This window comes from Meriones unguiculatus, chromosome 15 (genome assembly GCF_030254825.1).
Source record: "Meriones unguiculatus strain TT.TT164.6M chromosome 15, Bangor_MerUng_6.1, whole genome shotgun sequence".
NCBI lineage: Eukaryota > Metazoa > Chordata > Mammalia > Rodentia > Muridae > Meriones > Meriones unguiculatus.
The window spans coordinates 10,618,393-10,639,005 of record NC_083362.1 but is presented as its reverse complement, the minus strand read 5'-3'; the positions used below and the strand labels follow the sequence as shown (position 1 = coordinate 10,639,005).

The 20,613-nt window shown below is 45.5% G+C and overlaps 1 protein-coding gene across 1 annotated transcript in view; it reads left to right on the top strand.

Moving 5' to 3' along the window:
• Myom1 (myomesin 1) overlaps positions 1 to 20,613 on the top strand; it is a 98,885-nt gene that overhangs the window by 28,546 nt on the left and 49,726 nt on the right. Inside the window, exons 9-15 of the mRNA XM_060368156.1 lie at positions 1,126 to 1,290; positions 3,029 to 3,190; positions 8,162 to 8,303; positions 11,730 to 11,929; positions 14,332 to 14,388; positions 16,258 to 16,382; positions 20,148 to 20,331. Of these exons, the coding sequence (XP_060224139.1) occupies positions 1,126 to 1,290; positions 3,029 to 3,190; positions 8,162 to 8,303; positions 11,730 to 11,929; positions 14,332 to 14,388; positions 16,258 to 16,382; positions 20,148 to 20,331 (1,035 nt within the window). The remainder of the gene's footprint in view (positions 1 to 1,125; positions 1,291 to 3,028; positions 3,191 to 8,161; positions 8,304 to 11,729; positions 11,930 to 14,331; positions 14,389 to 16,257; positions 16,383 to 20,147; positions 20,332 to 20,613) is intronic.

Genomic DNA, 20,613 nt, shown 5'->3' with positions numbered 1-20,613 from the left:
GGAAGCGGTCTGCATTTGGCTCACAGGTTTCCCGGACACTACTGTTTCCCCCCAGAGAGAGGACACACTTGACACAGGCCCACAGAAGTGACTGTGGAATGCTTTGTCTCCTGGGTGTCAGAGCTGACTTCCCACTGAACACTGAAGCAGACTTTGACAGTCCAGCTCAATCCCAGATACGGGGAAATTAGAGCCTGCGTGCATCTGCACTTGGGGCTGCACTTTTATATCACCTTAGGGCTGATGTAGAACTTCCTTAGAACACTCTTCTGTCCCCCAAGGCAGCTCTGGAGCCAGTCTCACTGCTGAACAGTGCAGGATCTGGTCCAGTCAACTCTCTCGGGTTTTCTTGGAATATCACCACATAGAAATTAGGCCTATGGGAGATGTTCTTCAAAGAGAGCTATTTCCCCATTAACTAGCGGTCACCTGGTAACACACAAGTTGAAGGCAGGACAATGTATTGGCTGAAAACCAAAGTTCTGGAAAGTTCTGTGGGTGAATGTGGGCACATGGAGCTATACCTCCGAATCCCACACAACAGTCTCTTCTGTGGAGGGCATAACGATATTTACCTGATAGAATCATTATGGGATTAACTGAATTGATAGTGATTAAATACTTAGAATACTTGACAAAGTTGAAACTAATGAAGGGTATGTTGTATTTTCAAGATAAGACAAAATATAACAGGAAGGACTCAAGAATTAGTCTTTGGTATTTGTGGGCTGTGAAGTCACGGCATGAACCTATTACCTCTGTGAGATCCTGTGCCCCCATCTAAAAGGAGAGAGACCAATGACCTTGCAATCAGGTTGTCGCAAGGAACAGACTGTGTGGCTCACGTGATGTGCCTGACGTTACTCTGATGTTACATGCAACCCTTTAAATTCATTTCCTCCTAATAATAAATATTAATATTCAGCTAACAGTGAGATCAGAATTTTTATGCAAATGAGATGTGCATTTGTTTTATGGACTTCTTATGTAGAACTTGATTTTGCCCACATAAATAATTTGGTCTATTTTTATTGCGGCTGTTTTCTGCCCATGCTTATTAAAAATGCTGCATCTCTTTGAAGAGAAAGGGAATACCTTACTGGTATTTGTTTCCGCTGTCCCTAGTTGCTGTGACCCCTTACGGTTATGCGTCCAAGTTTGAGATCCACTTTGATGACAAATTTGATGTGTCCTTTGGGAGAGAAGGGGAGACCATGAGTCTGGGCTGTCGCGTAGTCATCACTCCTGAAATTAAACACTTCCAGCCAGAGGTCCAGTGGTACAGAAATGGTAAGTCTTTGGGCTAGGGTCTTACTCTGCATCTTAATTAGAGATTCATGTGGGCCAGTTGCTATCTGCTTCCAGGGCTAGCCTAGCCTGTAAGCTGAAAACACACACGGCTGTACTGTTTGTTTGTTTTTAAAGGATATGTTTATTTTTATTTTATGGGCATTGGTGTTTTGCCTGGATGTTTGTCTATGTGGTATGTGTATGCACGGACAGAGAAGGCCATTATTTCCCCCGGTACTGGAGTCACAGATGGTTGTGAGTCATCATGAGTGCTGGGAATTGAACCCAAGTCCTCAGGCAAAGCACTTAGTGTTCTCAACCACTGAGCCGTCGCTCAAGCCCCTCATTTTATCTGTGAACTTACACTTTATACGTGAAGTCCCATGGGACCACACACCATGTACATAGCAGAGAAGACAGGCCAAGTGGTCACACAGACAATCAGAGGCTCAGGCTAGGGATGGTTCATGAGCATCATGCCCACTAAGCTGAGGGCCTGGCCATCAGGTGTACCTGTGAGCACTTGGGGTAGTCTGGGGCCCTAAGGTTCCAACAATATGGTGGTTAGGACTATGACCTAGCCCAGACTGGTCCCAGCAGCAGCAGCAGCAGCATAGTTAAATGATGACTATGGCTTGGCCCTGAGGACAGGACACAGTCTACAGGGAAACAGTGGAAGGAGCTTCTCCTCCTACCACAGAACTAATCTCTGTGGGCCATGAGCAGAGACTGTCCCAGCTCAGGGACAGGACCGACTTCCAGGCAGCAAGCTTGTCAGTAAGACACCGCATGCCACAGTGAGCTTGTAGACACGGCAGGGAACATGCCCAAGGACAAAGCAGAATAAACATTAAAATGCAATTGGATAAATTTACATTTAAAGTTAAGTTCAGGCAATACAAAAGTGATTTGTACAGTTGAGGCTTTTCAGAAAAAATTCTTTCTCAATAATCCCAAATTCTAGAATATTAAAATGTATACTTATCTGTTGCACATAAATTATGGTACCAACTATTCTTCTTGTAGTTTGTATGACCCCTGTTATAAGTGAGAAGACACTTTAAGATGAAAAAGGGGCTGTCTTAATTGGGGCTACCACTGCTGTGATGAAACAACACAGGGAGGAGGAGTTTATTTGGCTCACACTTCCACATCACTGCCACCACTGAGGGAGTCAGGAGCTCAAGCAGGGCAGGAACCTGGAGGCAGGAGCTGATGCGGAGGCCATGGAGGGCACTGCTTACTGCCTTGCTCCCCATGGCTTGCTCAGCCTGCTTTCTTACAGAACCCAGGACCACCTGCCTGGGGTGGCATTACCCAGAATGGGCTGGGCCTTGTACCGTCAACCTCTAATTAAGAACATGGCTTACAGCTGGATCTTAGGGAGGTCCTTCTCAGTTGAGGTTCCTCCTCTCAGATAACTATAGCCTGTGCCAAGTTGACATAAAACAGCCAGCCCAGAAAGCAAAACTCAACACTGAACTTCTCTGCTCTTGGAACGAAGAGCTTTAAACTTTAATTTTGTCAGATGTTGCACATTCTGTGTCTGCCGTGCCCCTCACTTCTGTTTAGTATTAAACACAGCAGAGTGGCTGAAAGATCTAGAGAGCTCTAAGAGTCAAATACTTTCAGTGTGGAAGCCTGCAGGGAGGGAGAGGGGCGGAGTGGGAGAAAGGGAGTTAAAGAGGACAAAAGTCGATGAATTTGCTTGTTTTATTATTTATTTTTACGTTTCTAGGAGCACCTGTTTCTCCATCCAAATGGGTGCAGCCACACTGGAGTGGAGAGCGGGCAACGCTCACTTTCTCACACCTCAACAAGGAGGACGAGGGCCTCTACACGATCCGCGTGCGCATGGGGGAGTATTATGAACAGTACAGCGCTTATGTCTTTGTACGAGGTAAGAGCTGGCCAAGAGCTCGGCACACAACCGCACCGAGAGCAAGGAGGCCAAAGCAGTCAGCACAAACCTGTTAGACAGCCCCCAGCACAGGCCCAGGGTCGGGCCTGTGGCTAACAACAGCACTTTGTCTCCAGGGGGCGCCAGTGCAGTGAGCGGTGCAACTAGGTCCTCGGTGTGGAAAGCCGCCTTGGTTTCCGGAAGCTGCCGTGGAAGCTTCCTCTGCTCTGATGTTCCTCAAAACGTCCTCTGCTCTCTGTGGAGGCCCCCCTCTTACAGAGGCCCCCCTCTTTAACAAGCGTCTCACAGAGCAAGCGTATCATTCCATTCAGGGCTCCTCCTTTTCACAGCTTTGGTTCGATGAAGAAGGACCCACTGCAATCGTGGGCTCTAAGCTTTCTCTTCCCTATGCTGTCTTGAAAGGGCTGGGTCCGTGCAGAGGCGCGTTGATCTCTGTGGGGTCCTAGCACCTTCAGCCTGTGCTCTGTCTTTTTTCGTGTAGTAGCCACTCAGGTACGGCCACAGGGGAGACACGGGGTAGACTCAAGAGAACAAAGTGTGTTCTGCTCCCAGATCTCAGACACAGGAGCTCCTCAGGGCCGTGTGGGAAAGCACCAGGGGTCAGGGGTCCATGGCTCCAGAGGCTGAAGGCCACGAACAAAGGGAGAACCTGGGCTGTGGCCTTCACTGGCATTGTTCAGAAAGGGCAAGGTGTAGGCCTGGTGATTAGCTTGACTCCGGAGGTCCCCTGTTAGTGCCTGGCCATGGGGAGAGGGCGGGTAGGTGTGTGGGAGGCTGATTAAGAACGTGGCCTCCTGGGTGGTGTGGGCCAGGTGGAGGAAATGTGCTTGCAGGACGGTTGCCTGCATGTCCTAGCCCTGTTGTGGAGACAGTCTGTTGTCTCCAGGCTTCAGATAGCCAGGGGAGGGGCAATCTCTGCCCAGCCAGAAAGAGTGAAGGACATCAGAATACACAGACAATTAGAAGTATAAACGATGTAGATGATTTACTGATTTTTTTAAATCTCTTGTGTACTAAATAGAAGAATGAACTCACAGGTATTTTGATCAAGATGGAACTGCAGATGCCATTCACATGCCTTTAAAATAAGACCAACTGCTCTGTAACTAGAACCTTTCAGCAGTATAACTGGTTTCTTCTGAACTGCCATGTCTTTGATTAATTTTAAAGCATTATTCTTAGTGGGTCTGAGAGAAAACTCAGCAGGCAAACTGCCAGCCATGTAAGCGTGAGGACCTGAGTTTAGATGGCCAGCACCCAGGTGGTGGCCTCCCCCATGTTTCCTGGGAGGCATTGAGGATCCTTGGGGCTTGCTGCCCAGCCAGGCTTTCTGCGTCTGCCAGCTGCGGGTCACCCTGTCTCAAAAAACAGGGTGAGGATTGACTGAGGAAGACGCCAGGATCAGCTTCTGGTTTACACACACACAGAACATATCTGCACACGAGCATACAACGACAACACACACAGCAGAAGATACCTGCACACGTGCACACAAACGACACCACCACAGAGCCCTTCACACAACATTTCCTGAGAATAATCCTTGTTCTCCTGTGGAACCTCAGAGGGCCCACATGTCACAGCAGTAGAAACAACCGCTAGAAAACTTCCCTCCTACGTCTGTTAGCTCCTCACGGCTTGGCCCTTCGGCCACGTCTGTCAGTTGGTCCTGTCAGCTCTGTTCAGTATGATCATACCGTGCTGTCCCAAGCTGTCATTCCAGCTTGAGAGGAAAAGAGGAAAGAAGCAGGGGGTTGGGGAGGACAGGGCTCACATCACTTCTGTCTGGTGAACATGTTTCATCTATTCCACATACAACACTCTCCAAGGTTAGCCCGTGTGTTCCTGGCCAACACGTAGTGGTTATAGGAAGCCGGAAGAATGAGTTCTGGGGACAAGCAACATTCTGTATCATAACCACATTGAACAATGTCAACGGATCACTAGATTCTGCCATGAACTAGCAACGGATAAAAGATACATAACATCTGGGAAACGTGGCAGGGTGTCTCGGCCACTGAAGCATTATGGGCAAAGTCAGGTATTGCTGAGGGAATGGACCAGGCAGCCTTCATAAAGGTTGCTATGGAAACAGGCTCCCTGGAACTCATCAGGAAGTTAGGTTAAGCACAGCACCTGGATAAACCTGGCTAGATTCTGACTGAATATGCAAAGTCGTCTCATTTCCTCTCAGCTGTCTGGAGAATGCCTGTAGTTATTCCAAACAACAGAAACAAAATCCTTGCAGCCCCTGTTCTGGGAACCCTGGCCTGGCTGGGTTGCTCTGTGTTTCTTATGCCCCACCTAAAACCGTGTCTCTACCAGACTTCATATGCTGACTCCAGATGCAGGGAAGGGGCCCACGTTTAAATTTCATGCATCAGTTTTCATAACCCACATTTAAGAAAGTGGAAAGATGCTCACATTTATTAAACATTGATACGAAAGGATTGAGTGGATAACCAGGAAAGAAAAAGCAAGTGGGAAGATTTCAGCAACTGTACGTGAACCTAACAACTTTCAGAAAAGCTCTTTATATATATATATATATATATATATATTCCTGCTGCTACTGCTGCTACTGTTCTGTAGTGCTGTGAAGCTCAGGAACTCGTATGTGCAGAGCTAACTAACACCTGTCTCTCAGCTTCATCCCTCAATTCACTCATTTGAAATGATGTCTTTTTAGAGTCTTAAAAACACCTTTATAAGTTCCCCCACCTCAACTGTACACTCAATGTATTTTTAACACATTTGAGAGCTAACCAGTCATCACCCTAACTTCCTTCTTTAGTATTTCTATCACTCTGCATCTCCCTGATCACCCCCAAGTCCAGTCATGCTTTCGCCACCGTTTGCTTTCCGTACCTACAGATCTTCTTTCAGGACATCTTTGGCCACCGGTGTCATTCTGAGTCTGCCTCTTTCACTCACTTTCGAGGTTCACTTAAGTCCTACCACACCTGGTAGCTTGTTCCTTTGTGTATTCCAGTGTAGAGACGGCTTCATGCTGTGTGGACAACCACTAACTGACAGGCAGGAAGGCTGTCCCTTCTGTTTACTGCTTTCAATTGCTGGCACTGTCAAAATTCATGTTCATATTTATGGGACAGTTTTCATCTCTTTTCAATACGTACTCGTGTTGAATTGCTGGATCACCTGACACCCTCATATTCAAGTTTTTTTTTTTTAGGACTTCAAAGCTTTTCAAGTGGTATTTTATGTGTTTTCAAACTTCTTCCATGGTGCATGTGAGGCTACACAAGGCCATTCTTTTGGGGATTCTGGTATTTTCGCTGCTTACAAAGGAGCTTCTACGTCATCAGTATGTGCAGTGCCATGTTCTGTGGAAACATGTCAGAGCTGAGCACATTTGGACAGGTTTTTTATTACCCAGATAAGATGTGTATTGCAAACGATTTTATAAACAATAAAACGAGGAGAGCCACATATAAGTGGCCATCAGAAAGACTTAAGGTCAACATTTGTTACACACTCTCTCCCACTTCAATCCTTCCCCCATATGAGCACACGCACACACACACACACACACACACACACACACACACACACACACACAGAGTGAGAGAGAGTTATAACATGAAGAAGAACTGCAGATGGCCAGTGCATGGAGGGTGCCAGTAGTAACTACAGCATTCTAAATTGCCATACTGAAAAGATAACAGGACTTTACAGCCCCCTGTGGGGGCTGGGGAGCCAGCTCGGTGCCTACCGCAAACACAGCAAAGCTCCCAGTGCCCTGTAAATGCCGTCGCCTCTGTAACCTCAGCACAGGAGGACCTAAGGCTGGGCAGAGGCAGAGGCAGAAGCAGGCGGACCCCAGCCAGGGTAGCCGACTCCACACCCTGTTGGTCTAGTGAGAGACTATCTCAAAAGGAGAGGTGGAGCTCAACCGAGACAGACATCGCTCCCTAAACTCTGCTCTCCGTGCGTGTGTGCACATATGCACACCTACCCACATACACCTGTGCACACACACAGACGTAAAAACAACTCTACCAGTGTTGGGGGATACACAAGGCTGTACAAGGCTGCCACTATGAACTGGTTCAAGGTTTCTGAGGGTGTCTTGCAACTGTGTACTCAAAGCACGAAGTCCAAGTTCTCCAGTTCCAGGACAAAGCGGACAAAGGTGAAGACAAATATTACCCAAACGTAGGGATTCAGATGTCACCAGTAGGAGAGGTGTAAAGTAAAATGTTTTATTAATAATGTATTTTAATAATAAGGTGTAAATATACATATGAAGAAGTATGAAAGGGCCATGCTCCACATGAAGAAAGAAATACTGCACACAATAAAAGCCAAGGGCACATGCCTATACTTATTGAAATATATCTAGAAAAGAGTAGTTTTCATGAAGACTACGACGAAAGTTATTTAAAAAATAAATAAATAATTTTTTTAGCTAGGTGTGGTCTCATATGACTATAATCCTTGAATGTGAGAAGTGAAGCAGGAAGATCAACCATGAGTTCAAATGCCCATTTAACAGTGGGCAAAGCTCATGGTTTTAATCCTATATGTGCATTCAGGTAACATGAGGGCTGTTTGTCTCTTTGGGAGCCTGTCACAGATTCAGTGCCATTGCCCAAACAATGGTTAAGAACAGATTTTCTGGCACAAGCCACCTATTTGATAGCTCCCTATTAATTTGGGGGAGATATTTTGGGAAGCAAGGGTGAGGAGACAAGATCCGTGGATTCCTTTCAGAGCCCCTTTGATTCTCTAATATCATGTTCTTCCCCCGGAAGTGAAAAGCACTCCTTGTTATATTGAAAAAACAAATTATAAAGTTTGAAGCTTGCTCTGCAAAGCCACGTATGTCACTACTGCTGTGATGTGTGGGAAGTATGTGCACCATGACCTCAGCCTGCCAAGCTGGGAGAGCCTGGCTGAGTAGTTAACAGGAGCCCTCTGTCCCCACAGATGCTGATGCGGAGATTGAAGGAGCCCCCGCCGCACCCTTGGATGTGGTGTCTTTGGATGCTAACAAGGATTACATCATTATCTCTTGGAAGCAGCCGGCTGTGGATGGAGGGAGCCCTATCCTGGGATACTTTATTGATAAGTTAGTGCTCGGCCTAATCTCAGTCAGAGTTCTGGGTGGACTTGATTTCTCTCATGGTTTCTAAGTGAAATGTCTTCGCCTCCCCTCCCTCTCTTTTTCCATATATATGTATGTACCAATATATATAATATATTATATATTACTATATATTTTATTTATTAATAATTTTCTCTATTAATATAATTATGTAATATTCTATTATATATTAGTATATTAATTATATAATTAATTATATAGTAGAATATCACATTATATATTATATAGTATATGTAATATATTATATATACTATATAATTAATATAATATAATACATAATTAATTATTATATTAATATAATATATAACATAATTATAGAATTGATATAATGTATAACGCATAATTATTATAAAATTAATATATAATATAATGTGTCATATTATATTATAATATATAATTACAACATATAATATATAAAGCATATAATTATTAATATATAATATATTATAATATTATATGTATTATTAATATATAATATTATATTAAAGGTAATATGTTATTATGCATTATATCTATAATATATAATATAGAACATATAATATATAACATATATTATATAATATAACATTATAAGATATATAATAACATAATATAATAATTATGTAATGTAGTATAATAATATTATATATTATTTGTTATATATTATATATTTATTATATTAAATATTAAATATTAGTACCTACTTATTTACATAAATCCTTTGAATTTGACAACCAATTCAAGTTGCTAACTTGGCAAAAATGTAATGAATTTGTAAACCTAAAATCAGAGGCCACAATAGAAATGAAGTAGCTGATATTTAATATAGTTAACATCCACATTCCTAGGATGGCAATTATTTAAGAGAACTGACTTTAGGGGCACAAATGAATTCCTTATACCATAGACGTGGTTCCAAGTTATCCATATTATATAAGAAATACCAACAAAAATCATAGTGTTAGGCTAAACTCGACCTGTGAATCTTTCTTTGTTAATTACATTCTTCAGAACTTACGAATTCTAGAATTTGTGGATTTTATACAATTATACCTGGGCAATACAAGCAACAAATTTTAACTATTGGCCCAAGTATGTGATTCTCTGGTTCAGTTTCTCTTCAAATAATTGTTTCAGTTAGTATTTGCTTTGGGCCATGGAAACAGTTAGAGACTGTTCGTTCTATCTCTGCATATCAAACTTCGTGTTTGTAACAATGAGCAAAACTGTGCTTACAGTGCTCAGAGCCTTCCAGGGAAATGTCTGTAGTCGGTTCACCCTGCTCAGGCACAGACATGAGGCAGGAAGGAGGCTTCACTACCTCTTCTGAGCGGGGAGGCTGCGTGAGCTCGCTTACTGTCTGCTGTGTTGTCTTTGACAAACAGCCAAGAGATCTGCAACCTCCGTGGAGGGTTAGGGACAATCAGTGCCTGCTGTTCTCTTGCCTTGGTCTTTACAAATAAGCACACCCTGGCTAATATTTACTGTTTGCCAGGACACTGTCCTGAGCGGGGCATGAGCGTCCTGGACAGGCCTCACTGTGAGAGGCAGGAAAGAAACGCTGGCTCAAGCTGCAGGCCTCGTGGAAAGGTCACGGCGCCTGAAGTCACGTGGGGAGGCAGCCCAGAGCGAGGCCGACTGCAGGTCGGTCTGCTCTCGAGGCTTCTAGAGATGTCCTCACCCCTTTCTCCTGCACAGATGGAGGTTAAGAGGAGCGGTTGGTGTCACCGAGTCACTGTGGCAGTGTCTGAGCCAGGTCTAGGAGAGTCGCTGAAGTGCCCCCAGCTCCCTGCTCTTTCCCCGTACATAACTCCAGAAGCTCCACCACGCAGAGCCTTAGGGGGAGCGGCTGTAAGACAAGAACTGCAAATACATCCAAGAGTGAGGCAGGAAGCCCCTGCCCGCTCCCGCAGCGGTTTGGCGCTGCCCTCCCGTGAGCACTGTTTGGAAATTAGACATTCTGAGCACAGCGCCGCGCTGGGGATGTGTTTCAAGCTAAAAGCTTTGTGCGCGGCTCGCAAAGAGAACAAGTAATTGCTTTAGGATAATGCTGCGCGGTTTCGCCCACGCACGGAGTCTCTAAGCTGTGGCGACGGGGTCGGCAGCCTCGTGGGAGCGCTCGCGTTCCCTCCCGAGCAGTTCCCTGACTTTGCTCTTGGGTGCCCGTGGCGTCCTTAGCAGGCAACTAGAAATCAGCTTCCAAGCGCTTCATTTCCCTTCGTGGATCCTCAGTCTCATCGTTAGATAACAAAACAGAACAAAAAGAGCACGCGGGGGTGTGGCGTGCGGTCCCTGTACTTAGCAGGTAGAGGTTAGGAGTTCAAAATCAGCTTGGCTACGTAACAAGACCTCAGAGAGGAGAGGGTGAGGAAAGCGAAGAAGCAAATATATTATGATGACCTCTTGGCCCTTGCAAACACACAGGACATACTGATCGTCAAGCAGGAAAACAGTGCGCTGCTCCCCAGACTGCAGCACAGACAGTTTGTGCTCATTTTTGTTTGGTCGGTCTAGCTTTTGGAGAGTCTCCCTGCACAGCCTAGACTGGCCTCAAGGTCATGATCCTCCTACCTCGGGTTCCCAAATGCTGGGATTACAGGTGTGCCCAGCTGGGCAGTTGTCTTTTTAGGTCCCAACTTACCCTGCAATAATTCTGTTTCTGAAAGAAAATGCCTGAAAAAGACACAGAAGTCACTAGTGGTGGAGTTAAAGGCGTCCGTGGGCCAACAGGGTGAGGGATCCTTCTCCTAAAACCTATGCTGTGTAAAGATTCTGGAGGGATGGCTCAGTGGTTGAAGCACTGGCTCCTCTTCCAGAGGACCGGGGTTCGAGTCCCGGCACCCATGCGGCAGCTCACCCCTGTCTTTACGTAACTCCAGTTCCAAGGGGTCCGACAGCCTCTTTGTCCTCGGCAGGCACCATGCACACGAGTGGTACACAGCATACACTCGGGCAAAACACCCACACACATTAAAGAGCAAAGAAGATTCCGGGTACCTGCATGGTTTTCTCCCCCTCATCCCTAACTCCTCTTCTTGACACACAGGAGCAGTCAGCTGCTTGGTTAGGAAAGATCTGGGGCTTCCTTCTTCATGATAAAGAAGACCAGTTAGCTGCTGGCTGGTAAGCTGTCTCAGCGAGTGAAGTGGAGGCCTAGACCTCACCTCACATCTCCTTCAAGTGGTCCTTTGGACTTGCACACACACACACACACACACACACCTGAAATTTTTTTAAAAGAAAAAGTTAAAAGGATGCATTGACCGTGAGCGAAACTGAGCGTCTGAAGTCTAGAAGCCTCGATAGCCAGGCAGGAGCTCCTCCATGTTTGGACACGGGGAATTGCTGAGGCGACAGGGTCAATTAGCCCTCGGCCCTGGCAGCCAGCACTGTTACCCCTCTCTTCCACAGGTGTGAGGTGGGCACGGACAGCTGGTCGCAGTGCAACGACACGCCCGTGAAGTTTGCTCGGTTTCCCGTCACTGGGTTGATAGAGGGTCGTTCCTACGTATTCCGAGTCCGAGCTGTGAACAAGACTGGAGTAGGCCTGCCGTCTCGAGTTTCTGAGCCCGTGGCTGCTCTGGATCCAGCCGAGAAAGCTAGACTTAAGAGTGAGTTCTTTCTGTTTCTCTGCATCCTCCCTGAAAACCCGAAACCGGAAAAATCCCACACCGACAAAAATGGCCAGCGCCACCCAAACGTGGTGTCACTGCAAGTAATTCCTCCCCTGCCCACTAGAGGGAGACAAGAGTAAGAAATCTTTTTCTGATCAGAAAATCCCATGGTTAGAGTGAGCCCAAGACCATAAAAATATTCGGTTTTGATTCATTCTTTATTTTAAGTGTTTCTTTAAATCCCACTTTACTCCAAAGAGTGAAGCTTGCTAATTGTGTCCTGTCATGAGGTATGGAATGAAATGCCGGAGTAAATGGCTCAAAGATAATTTTTTATTCTCATTGTTTAGTGTATTCTGAATATAACATTTATGGTTCGAAGCGAATCTTTTGACCTTGGAGTCTTTGTTCAAGCATTAGCATCCAATCCTGTGAGCTTCTCCATCTTGTTTTGAAGATGTCTTGTTCTGATGCAAATCTGAATTTGCGTACAGGCCATATGAAATAATTGTGGGCTGTCAAGATGGCTCAGCATGTCGATGTGCCTGCTGCCCAGCCTGGTGACCTGAGTTCAGTGCCCAAACCCCTGCGGTGGAAGGAGAGGGCTGACTCCTGCGAGCTGGCCTCTGACCTCCATATGTACTCTGTGCTATGTAGGCAGTCATGTGCATATACACAATTAAAATGTAATCTAAAAAATAATAGTTTCATCTATTTATCTTCCAAGTCTGAATGTCAAAGCCGCGGTGCATCAGTTGTGCCTTTGACAGAAACCTGTATGGCATCCCCGACACTAGGGACGGTGAAATGACCTCCTAAGACTCTGCAGGCAGTGACACTCTGCTCTGTCCCCATGGCCCTCCTCACACTTCAGGCAGCAGTTGTTAGCTGAGGGAAGAGGCATGTAGGATGCTTGGGGACAGGCCTTGTCTCTGCCTGCTACACGCCAATGGCATTATTTTCCAGCTGTCATCCGGAAGGAGCCAGACACTGCCAAATACCCTAAGGGGTAGGAGCTGACTCTTGTGGAGGATTACAGGTCCATCCCACTTACGGTTCTATTCTTTACCTTAGCTACTTTTAGTGCCATCACAAAACGCCAAGAGCAATAGCATCACCTTTAGACTTCCCTCTCTGTTAAGTCAGTCAGTTCCCCTCACACTTTCCTCTACTCTTTTATGAATTCTGGTCCAATAAGATTTTTGTGATGGAGACACATTCTCTTCTTTGCTGCCTTCCTGTTTCCTGCACAGACGTTCATGAACATTTTCCCAGGAGAGCAAAATCAAACCGTGCTTTCTTTCCTAAACAATCTGTCTATCTGTCTATGTATCTGTCCATGTATCTATCATCTATCTATCTATGTATTTATGTATCTATGATCTATCTATATCTATTTATGTATCTGTGTGTATCTATTTATATCTATCTATCTGTGTATCTGTCTGTCTGTCTGTCTGTCTGTCAAGCTATGCGGGTATGTGTGTGTGTGTATGTGGCATGCATGCCAGTGTTCATGCGGAAGCCATAACGTTGGCAGCTCTCAGGCCTAGGTTCTCTCCTTCTACCACGTGATTCCAGCGACTGAGCTCACATCAGCAGGGTTGGCACCTTTACCACAGAGCCACCCTCCCACCATTCTCTCTTCATGCTTTTGGGCCCACAGGATAGATTCTTTCCCTCCCATTTTTTACTTTTTTTTTTTTTAAAGTTATTTTTCCTTCATGTATTATACCCCAACTGCAGTTTTTCTCCCTTCTCTTCTCCCACCTCTCCCCTCATCTCCACTCTCTCCCAGATCCAGTCTTCCATTTTCCTTCAGGAAACAGCAGGCCTCTCAGGGATATCAAGACTACATATCTTGTAAGAAGACGAGGCACCTCCCCTCATAGGAAGTGAAGGAGGAACCCCCAGGAGGAAAAGTTCCCCTTCTCTAGCTTTCCAGCTTTCTCTTCCATTTCCTTAAGCTGGCTCTCATAGATAACACTTCAGAACAACAGGAAGGGCTTGCTCCCATCCGGCTCTCCTGCCTGCTTGGTGGCCCTGTCTCCTCTGATCCTCGTAATGACAGATACAGAACTACTAGACTTCTGGCTGTTCCTCCGAAACGTGTGTTGTCTCTGGAGAAGGCAAGGGGAAGCCCTTGTGTCTCGGGGACTGTGTGCTGAGCACAGCTTAGCTCGTGTAGGTACAATTGGGGGACTTCAGCTCAGTCCAGGGAGATGCTGGGCTCTGGCAGCACTGTGCTTTCCCCAGCACATCACCTGAGTTGCTAATGGTGCGTTCGGAAGACACAGAAGAGAGCTAGAACCTATTTGACCAATCCAGCCAGTCAACTGGTTTATCAAAGATCGATGGCACAGTTGTGAGCACATGACTTTTACACTTGTCCTCTTCAGGTCGCCCTTCAGCACCCTGGACCGGGCAGATCATTGTCACGGAGGAGGAGCCTACAGGTAAGGACTCTAGCCTCTCCAGAGGCTGATGACTATAAACGCATATTACTGTTTAGCTTTGCCTATAAATGCATATTTCTGTTCGTTAGGCGGTGGTACTTGTTTTGTCTTACAAAGCCATTCGAAAAGGAAGTGTCTTGACAAGTTGGCCAGTTTCCTTCCATTGGGAAGCACAATTACTTGATAAGAATTACTAGATTAAATGGATGTTTAGGCACTCAAATGTTAAGTTGGTCAAAACCGAACAGTTTCTGACCCCCCTCCACAGAAAGTAACCCATGTTTCCCAGAACGCTGTAGTCAACAAATAATCATGCAGTTTCTTTCTAGGGACAAGGTGCTTCTCTGTGGTCTTATTAAGACATTTTAAATCAGTCTTCTGGGATACATGAACAAAATACAAGAATGACTCGGGGTCACGATGGAATAAAGACATCCTGACTTTTAAATGAAATAGCCTCCCTCCATGAAACTATACATGATTTTCATAGAGCTGCCTCTATTAGATCACAATCAGATTATTTTAGGAAATGTTATAGAGTACATTCTACTCTTTTTAGTTAATAAAACTTCAAAATATTCTTCTGCATTTCCCATCCCCAACAAGATTGGCAATGTCACAGAGGTGCTAGGAATCCTACCATCTATCTAGTGGAGATTTAGTATCTGCCACACACACACACACACACACACACACACACACACACACGCACATATGGATGCACACACACGGAGGGATGCTTAGTTCACTGGGCTGAAGATCTTTTACTGTAACAATACTTGCAGCTCTTATGTATAACGGTCACCATGATTTTTGTTGCTGAGCCTGGGTACATCTTTTTTTCTCTGCTTGCTTCTAAGATATTCTGTTTGTTGCTGGCTTTAGAATTTTGATTACAATGTGCAGCGGTGGGTGGGTTTTCTTCTGACACACTGTGCTTGGGCTCAACAGGCCTCTCGGGTCTGTGGGTTTATAGCTGTCATCTGAGGTGCAGAGGTTTCGCTACGATCATGTATTACTCCAAACCAGCTGAGGTTGCTTCTCAGCTGATGGGTGCCGTGTCCCCTCCGTCTCCATCCTCCTGAGCATGGGGAAGGCTTATACCCATGGTTTATATCTATAGCCACTTCCATGTCCTTGCCTGATCATTGCTTAGCAACCCACAGATGACACTAATCCTCTCGCCCGGGGCATTTCTGGGTTTGTTACTAATAATTAATCCTTTCCCCCTCTGTACAGGCTGTTATTTTCTTGCTCTCACACACACTTGTTTTTTTGTGTTTTTTTAATTAGATACTAGATATTTTTGGTTTTTGATTCTTGATGCTGGATATCTTTATATATTTCTGGAAATGCCTTTGAGCTTTGTTTTGAGGAAACAAATCTTTTCAAGGTGGCAGGGAAGTCAGCCGCTGTGAGGGGAGGGAAAGAGAGGAAAAGGGAGGAAAGATGTTTTCTAATGAAGATGATGTGGTTGTGAAGTAGATCCAGAGGGCACAGGTGACTCCCACACTTTTGACCTTGACACAGAGGTCGATCCCAGCATCTCGAGGCCCACTCCAGACTTCAGTTGGTATGTTATGTGCTTTGGAACCCAAGCACACACTGCCTTGCATGGTTCAACTTCTCTTCATCAACTCAGCTGTAAATCACTTAAGGACAAGACTGGTCCCAGGTCCCTTCAGTCTGTCTGTATGATAAACGCACAGTGTCATCTGAATGACAAGTGAATGAAAGACTTTGAAAGAGAAAAGCACAGGGACCGGCTTCTTCACACAGTGGCCTCAGGAAGAGAGAAGCACCCTTCCTTCTCCGTGTGTCCTTGGCCCCCTGAACATGCGCACCTCACTCTACCTTGTTGTTTTTCAGAGGGCGTTATTCCTGGCCCCCCCACAGACCTCTCTGTCACCGAGGCCACTCGGAGCTACATCGTGCTGAGCTGGAAACCCCCTGGCCAGCGAGGCCACGAAGGCATTATGTACTTTGTGGAGAAGGTAAGATCCCGGCTGTGCTCCTGCCATCTCCTCGAGGTCATGTTAATATCTAGTAACAGTGGGGTAGAAGAGGGCAGCCCCAGGAATAACCTAGACTCTTCAAGTCCTTCCAGATTACAGACTGTTAAAATGCATATGCCACATGCGACTTTACCATGGCACCCTGGATTCACTCACGTTCCTGAAACTGTAGATTGCCTGTATGACAGTGTTTTCTAGAGCAGCCCCCATCTCCCTTGCTCCCTGGCCGATGTCTACCGGTCCTTCTGTTGAGTGATGAAACACGTGATGACAAGAGAAACAGAGACGTTGTACTGTTTTCAAACAGTAGGGAGAGGTGAGGACAGCAAGCCTTCACGCACCGCTGTGTGGAGTAGTCTCCTAATACACAATTGTGCACCTGACAAAACAGAGCAGCCTATGTAACGAATGGCTAATTCTTTCCCCCAGATGCCTTAGAATCATTTTGAGGATCAGAACATTAGAGGCAGCATGCAACGAAACAAATTAGGTGAGCGTGATAAGAGAGCTAATCATACAGCCGTATCCCAGGAGGTTCTGATAAGCATTGGTGGACAGCCAGTGATAAAGGGGCAAGAGCTAGCCAGGACACTACTGAAGAAAGTGGGTTAGCTGCCAGCATAGAAACGCATGAGAATCTGCAGACAAAGGGGCACAGGAGTCCTCCTGCACAGATCACGGCTCCTGAAAAAGGCGTTGAAGAAGAATTTAACGTGAAGCGCCGAGACCACTGTTGACAAAGTTTTGATGGGGTGTAAGGGCTGCAGCTCCAGGTTAGGCACTTGTGCAGCATCCGTGTGCTTTTGACGAATCCCCACTGCCACAAAAGTGAGATTAGGACCTAATGGAGAAGGTTATTTGTCTGACATGGGAACACACGTATGCATTTATTCAGAGTAATATGCTGTTATTGAAGGGAGGCTACTGTTTATGCTTTAATTTTTCATCTTTGCGAAATTATGTAAAAAGACAGTTTTGTGGTTTTTTTTTTTTCTCACAAAAATCTAGAACTCAATTTTTCTTTCATCCGGATCACATTCTGATCATTCAATGTCAGAACAACTGTCAGGGACCTTCCCTTCTCTGTGAACCCATTTCTGAGGACTGTGGGTGGAGAGAGGCCTCTGCACATTGGGTGGCAATAGAAAGCAGTATACAGACACTGTGCTTTACAGCGACAGGACTGGACGCTGGGTTCACACACCAGCAGGCTACTGCTCTGCCTCACCCTCCCTTTGAGACCTTCTCATCACGGCCTCCTGAGCACCTGTGATTACAGACGTGGGCTTCCAGGCCTGGCCACTATACAAACTTTAAAAACATATATATGTATATTATGTACACATGTTATATATTATACTTATATATGATCCATAAATATATATGATCCATAGTTATGTATGATCCGTAATTATATATAATTGTTATATATATATATATTGTTGTATATATATCTTGTTTTCACGTCTTGTTTTGTTGTAGAAGTTTTGTTGTTGTTGTTTGGGTCTCACTGGGTTGCTTACAGGATCATGGATGGGGATTGCTTATAGGCTGCACCCATTGAAGAAAATGTCTTCTCCTTCACTATCACCATTAACCAATAAGTACCCATGAGACCTGGCCCACTCCATGACAGGCTCTTATTGCGTATATATATTTCAATATTCAAACTTTGAACATATGCTTCATGTGTGCATATAAAATACATACATGCATGTTTTGTGTGTATGTGTGCACGTCCATGGCAATACACATGCCAGACACCACACTATGCAAGTTGTTTTCTCCTTCTTCCGTGTGAGTCTCAGGGTCAAATTTAGGTAGTTTTCGGTGGCAGTTGCCTTTACCCACTGAGCCATCTCACTAGTAAAATATTTGAATGTGTTAATAGCCTTTCATTTATTTCAAATTGGTGGCTCTTAAGAGTCCCACCAAAGTAACACATGTTATGGTCTGTGGCTTTTCTTTGGCAATTGCTTTCTTTGCAGAGAACTTTCCTGTTGTCCTTGAGATGGACAACTTGTTTCTTTCTTACTGCAGCCAATTGCTAACGATAACTGTTTCCCAGGCAACACAGACCTCTTCCAAGAGTCTGGCTTAATGGAATCTAAAATCATATATTTTCTAAATATAACTTTGGTAGCATGCTAAGCTTCTTTTTTCTGTTTTAATAGAAGCAATGATAGATTAATAGCTAAGTGTGTACTTCCTGGTGCATTCAGCACACACCCATGCCCTCGGCCTTTCTTTGACTTACTCCACGAGAAGGGGCTCTGAGTTAACTCTGTGACAGAATTACCATTTTGCTGAAACAATGACGCTCAGCACCCCCTCTGAGACACCTTCTTCAGCTGAGTCAGCACTGGCTTTCTGACTGTTTCCCATTGCTCACATCAACATGAACTTTTCCATGAAAGCCTGTAACTTCCCCAGATTAAAATACATATCATCTGTTGCTAAACAACTAAGTGTTTTTTTTTTTACCAGCCTGCTCGGCCGGATGGAATATTTAAGAGTGTGGCATTGCACAGAGAAGCTCCCACTCTTAGAGCATCCAGGATCCTGGCAGAGTGAGGAGTCAGACCATGTCCGGGACCTAGGATGCGTTTACAGAACTTTCCAAATGTCAAGCCATGAGTCTAATTCTTTCTGATGAACCATTCGTGACCTGTCGTAAATGTTCACTTGCTGGTCCCCTGGTGTGTTTTTCCCCGACCTAGGATGCTCATACAGCCACAGTGCTATCTCCTAGGCTACAGCATGTGTGCGCTTGATGGAATTTCACCAGGGATTTGCACGCACATGAACTATGAGCAGGTCCATCATGGGACAGGCTTATAGTCAAACACGGAAGCCATGGCATGATTCCTAAAATGGTTGAAACCAAGAGCCCAGAGTGGCTTCAAAATCCTGACTTCCTTCCTGCCTCCTCCTTCTGAGGGCTGAGGTGACACACGCTCCGCTATACCTGTGACATACATGTGCTGATATACCTTTCAATCTCCTTAAAGTTTGTTTTGTTTTTTTTTTTAATGTTGTATGATTTATTCTAAAATTCAGGCCCAATTTCACAAAGGAGCACCTTTGTATTTCCATAGCCGAATTTGTTTGTTCATTCCTTCATAGAAGAAACTTTGAGTCCCTCCTGGACTGAGGCAGGACAGGGAGGAGGTCCCCTGATCACATGAGATGTTCCCTGTGGCAGAGGAGACAACAAATAAATCAATAGCCAATAGCGACAAATGTTCTGATCACAAAGTAGAGCAGGGCAAGGGGGACAGGGTGATGAGAGAAGGACCCGGACTCTTCCAAACGGGTGATGGGAGGTGGTCTAAATAGGCCGTTCTGAGGGGGTGGCGGCTGAGCACGGGCCTGAAGGATGCCACGCGCCCCGCCACTCAGTTTGAATAACACTGCTCATGGAGATGCTGCACACATTTAAATACCGGAAACAGCTTATTGAGCCCACACCCAAACTTAGAAAAGCAACCATCCTCGAGGAAAAGACTCTGAGGAGACAAGTGTGTTCACAGACGAATGAAGTAGAGTGTCAAAACGGTTAATCAAAACACTGAAAAGTCACCTTTGCTGTAGAATCCTGTGGCCTCCAGCTGTCCCCCCTTCCACATCTCCTCTTCAGTCTGGCCCTAGAGAAGGGGGTGGTTTGCTGGCAGGCAAATAAACATGAGTCCCCCCCGGGGGGGGCTCCGGGGGCCTCCAGTGACGTCACTGTTCCCTCTGCAGTGTGACGTGGGGACGGAAAACTGGCAGCGCGTCAACACGGAGCTCCCCGTGAAGTCTCCCCGCTTTGCTCTGTTCGACCTGGTGGAGGGGAAGTCTTATCGCTTCCGTGTCCGCTGTTCAAATTCGGCGGGCATCGGTGAACCCTCGGAGGCCACTGAAGTCACCGCCGTGGGGGACAAACTCGGTAAGCTCACACTGAGCAGCTGTGGCCCCCCCTTTTTTCTAGGGAAAATTCCTAGACTACTGTTGTTTTGCCGATGCAAGGCAAGTCCCAGGTTTTGACAGCTAGTATAGTTTCCAGTGTCCACAGCCACTTCATTCACTATTACACGTCCTAAATAACATTTCCTTAGCAGAATGCATCCTAAAACAAAGCAGCTGTGTGTTTTACGCGATTGTGTAAAACCCTTAGGCACGTGTGTTTGCGCAAATGTCACGGGAGTGAAGTATACCGAGCTGCCTTGAG